General features: G+C 32.1%; 1 protein-coding gene across 3 annotated transcripts; it reads left to right on the top strand.

Annotated features, from left to right (window-relative positions):
• The first annotated feature begins 778 nt into the window (after positions 1–778).
• Positions 779–3621, top strand: LOC123210473 (transcription factor bHLH68-like). Of its 3 annotated transcripts, XM_044628850.1 has the most exons (8): positions 844–862; positions 969–1183; positions 1405–1720; positions 1816–1902; positions 2068–2133; positions 2364–2429; positions 2595–2651; positions 3183–3621. In XM_044628850.1, the coding sequence occupies exons 2-8, from the start codon at positions 996–998 to the stop codon at positions 3312–3314; spliced, it is 912 nt and encodes a 303-aa protein (XP_044484785.1). In that variant the 5' UTR covers positions 844–862; positions 969–995; the 3' UTR covers positions 3315–3621. The 3 variants fall into 3 exon arrangements, with proteins under 3 accessions (XP_044484786.1, XP_044484782.1, XP_044484785.1); XM_044628847.1 differs by having other exon boundaries at positions 783–1183; XM_044628851.1 differs by lacking the exon at positions 2595–2651 and having other exon boundaries at positions 779–1183.
• Positions 3622–3905: the final 284 nt, after the last annotated feature.

The raw sequence follows: 3905 nt of genomic DNA, 5'->3' as shown, positions 1-3905 counted from the left end.
ACATTAATTTCATATTAGGTTTGTACAATTTTCTTCTTTTAAAACTGTTCTTAATTAATGAAAAAAAACGTGTATAACTGCTCTTTTTTCATATATCTAAAAATTTCACCTCTAATCTAATGATAGAGGAACAACTTATAAAAGGTATTATTAATCTATTAATAATGCGCCTATGTTTTTAACCATTGAGATTTGTGTACATACATTATATTTGAAGCTTAAATTTGAATTCGAGTTTGAAAATATTCAACTCTTAAAGTTGGGTTTAACGTTAATTGAGCATAATTTATTTTAGATTCATTCAAATCAAGTTTGAATTCGAATTTAAATAAATTTTATTTGAATTTAATCTAACACACAATAGTGAAAAAAAGATGAAAGAGAACAATGTGTAAGAATAGTAAGGGAAAGTGAATGGTACAGGAGGAGCCTTTTTTATTTTACTGAATTTGTGTGAGACTACAAATAGATTCTAAAATTTTGTATGGAAGTTGAATTATTGCACAAGAGTAGAGAAAGAACGATGACATCAATACTATTATATTAATTATTATACACAAAAGCCCTTACTCCATAGACAATATAATCCCAAGGAAGCACCCTAAAACAAGGAATTGTCATAAGCTCTCCTTTAAAGGCATTTATTTATGGCCTGAAAAACACACCCCACCAGCTCTTGCTGCCCCACTTCATTATAAAGCAAAAGTAAAAGAATAAAATAAAGAATACTAAATAAACCAAAGAATGAGAAAAAGAAAGCAAAATCATATGCCAACCCCACCTCTATAAAAATTCTTTCAAGGCAAAGGCTCAAAGTTTAATCTCTTGCATATCATTCTCTCTTCTCACAAAGCAATAAACAGTAAAGGCTTTTTTTTTTTATGCTTAGAAAAAAATCTAAAATGATCATCACAAAGTGAGAAAAAAGAGAAAGGAAAATTAATTTTTTTTTGTTCTTTTTTGATGAGAGAGCTTGTCATCAGTCAGTGCAACAAATGATGGCCGGAAACCCTAGCTGGTGGAGCATGCATCCACCATCGATCTCTCAGCAGCCTTCTACTTTGTTATCTTCATCATCTCCTTTCCCTTCTCAATATGTTCTTGGATCTTCTTCACTTACTTTGAATTCTTTGCCTGATAACAACCAAGATCAGCTTCCTCAGTCATGGAGCCAGCTACTTTTGTAAACTTCTATCTCTTTCTCTCAACTTCAATTCAAGTTTCTAATTTAAATCTACAGTTCATAGTGGAATTACGTTTTAGTAATAGAAAGTAAATCCTGAATAGAATGGTTTGTCTTCGTTATTATTCTTTTCTCTTGTTAAGATAGACCAATTTTAAAACTGATTCCTTTACTTATCTTGACTTCGTTTTTTTTTTTTTTGTTTTTTTGTTTTTTTTCAGGGGTGGGTTGTCAGGCGAAGAAGACAAGCTTCTTAATATTTATCATTTCCAGTCTAAAAAGTTTGAAAATTATGAAGATCACCAAATCATAAATCCGTCTCTAAGATCACCTGCCGCTGATGTTAAACAAGAAGTATATGGCCATGGAGGCGAAGAATTTCAAGCTCCAACGCCTGCAAATTGGCCACAAATCATGCCAGTTTCATCCCCTAGGTCTTGTGTTACTAGCTTAAACACTAATATATTGGACTTCTCTGTTACCGAAGTAGATGGGAACAATAATAATAATAATCAGAACCCAGATCATTCATCTGAGGTAAGTTAAGTAATTACATACAGAGAAAGACAAACAATTATTTTTTTTCTAAGATTTTTCATGTTTAATATAATCTTTTTGGTACTCTCTGCTAGTGTAACAGCACGGTCACCGGTGAGATTTGCAAGAAGGCTAGGGTTCAGTCCTCCTCCTCAAGCCAAGTTAGCCAACCACCATTAAAAGTATGCCAAAAAAAAGCTTTCTTCTCTCTCACTCTCTCTGTATAGATGCTACGTCTTTTAGTTAATTGTCCAATTCCATCAGCATGTGTAATTCTGCAGAAAAAAGATAAATAAATAAAGGAAACTATTGATTCAGTGTTAAATATTCATGTGGTGATGAGTCAGGTGAGGAAGGAGAAGCTTGGTGACAGAATCACAGCACTTCATCAACTAGTTTCCCCATTTGGAAAGGTAAAAAAACAAAAAGAAAACTCCTTAAAATTAACCTATTTTCTTCAACCGCATGCATGAACTGAATAACAAAACATAAAACTCATAAAAAGAGTTGTTATTGTTTTCTTTTTCTTTTTCTTTTTGTTGGGCTATCTTTCCTTTTTTATCTTTTTTCCATCTGGTTTTCTCTTTTAACATTGAAGAAGCTGAGCTCATGAGGTGTTTTGATATATGTTCCTCTTTTGCAGACTGACACCGCTTCTGTCTTGTTCGAAGCTATTGGGTATATCAGATTCCTTCAAGGTCAAATCGAGGTGATTGACTTTCTTCCGTTAAAAAAAAAAAAATTAGCTTCTACAAGAATTAAACAACTGAATTACAAATTGATTTCTTTTTACAATGAAAACATTCTTTTTAGTAATGGAAGTCATAAACGTATTTATTCTCATTCTCTTCCCGGTCCTCTACCTCAAATGCAGGCCCTCAGCTCGCCTTACTTGGGCACTCCTGCAAATTTGAGAAATCACCCTCACTGTGTAAGTAAATTATCCCATTTTCCAAAGCAACTCTACATTATGAGAGAAGGTCATCTAAAAAAAATAAATAAAAACATGTGAGTCTAAGCAATTAGTATTAACTATCAAGCATAGGTGACTAATTCTGTTAGAAAATATGGGAGAAGATTTAATATTTTTTTCTGAAGAGCAATCAAGGGATGCTTTATTGGATCCACCATAGAAAAAGCAAGTTGGGATGGCTAATTAATGGCTTTGTTGTTGAAAAGCATCTAAATTGAACTTATTTTATTACTTAAAAGCACAAGTTTCTGATTAGCTTTATATAAATTAAATTAAGTTTCAGTGAGTAAACCTTACTGAAAAAGCATAATTTGCTTCTAAGAGAATATAAATAAGTATTTAAAACAGTGATACCCCTCTTTTATATATCTACTTTTTGCAATAACCAGGCTTTCTCTCTTTCATTTGACTCACTATTTATTTCATTATAAATAGATATATCAGCACTCATAATTTACATTATCTTACAAGTAATTTTGCTGCAATCAGGATCAGATGCAAGATAAGCCAGATGACTTGAGGAGTAGAGGATTATGTTTGGTTCCAGTGTCTTGCACTCAACAAGTTGGAAGTGACAATGGAGCTGACTATTGGGCTCCGGGTCTCGGCGGAGGATTTTGATGAAGGCATGGAGGAGCTGACTTAATATATATGAATGAATGGTAGATTGGGGATAATTTGATTTTATGGGAATGGTATAACATCATGAGCAGTCAATCTGCTGAAAAACTAAGGCTGATTGCTCATGATGCTATGCATTCTAGATCAATCATCGATATCCGATGCATGTGTTTATTGTTATTAGTATTTCTAATTACGTTGAGATTATAATTAAGCTTTGCATGCATGTTAATTAACTAGAGCTTCAACCCCATGAAGTTCAGTTTTTAGTATGGGAGTAGCAATATAAGTTTCTCTATTTTATTCATGAAAGATTTTATATGAATCAATTCGAACACCAATAATATATTATCATTTGTATCCAAATTAATACTCTTTACGGGATTTCGTACGCTAATAAAAAAAAATCTTAATTTAGTCATTATTATTTGTCACCCATAATTAAAAGATATATTATGTGTAACAATCAAAATAATATCATTTTAGTCAATTTGTATCGAATTTTTTAAGTTTACGAGTTTGATAAATCAAACACCCTTCATTTTGGACTCGTTTGAACTGAGTTCAAACTCAAGTTCAAATAAACTTAGC

Source organism: Mangifera indica, chromosome 3 (assembly GCF_011075055.1).
Source record: "Mangifera indica cultivar Alphonso chromosome 3, CATAS_Mindica_2.1, whole genome shotgun sequence".
NCBI classification, from domain to species: domain Eukaryota; kingdom Viridiplantae; phylum Streptophyta; class Magnoliopsida; order Sapindales; family Anacardiaceae; genus Mangifera; species Mangifera indica.
Note: the sequence above shows the minus strand (reverse complement) of the source record. Positions and strands in the feature narration are given on the sequence as shown.

Coding starts and splice junctions, on each gene's coding strand:
- LOC123210473 (XM_044628847.1), top strand. CDS start 996: ATGATGGCCGGAAACCCTAGCTGGTGGAGCATGCATCCACCATCGATC. Junction 2,134..2,363: donor TAGTTTCCCCATTTGGAAAG/GTAAAAAAACAA, acceptor CCTCTTTTGCAG/ACTGACACCGCTTCTGTCTT. Junction 2,652..3,182: donor TGAGAAATCACCCTCACTGT/GTAAGTAAATTA, acceptor TGCTGCAATCAG/GATCAGATGCAAGATAAGCC.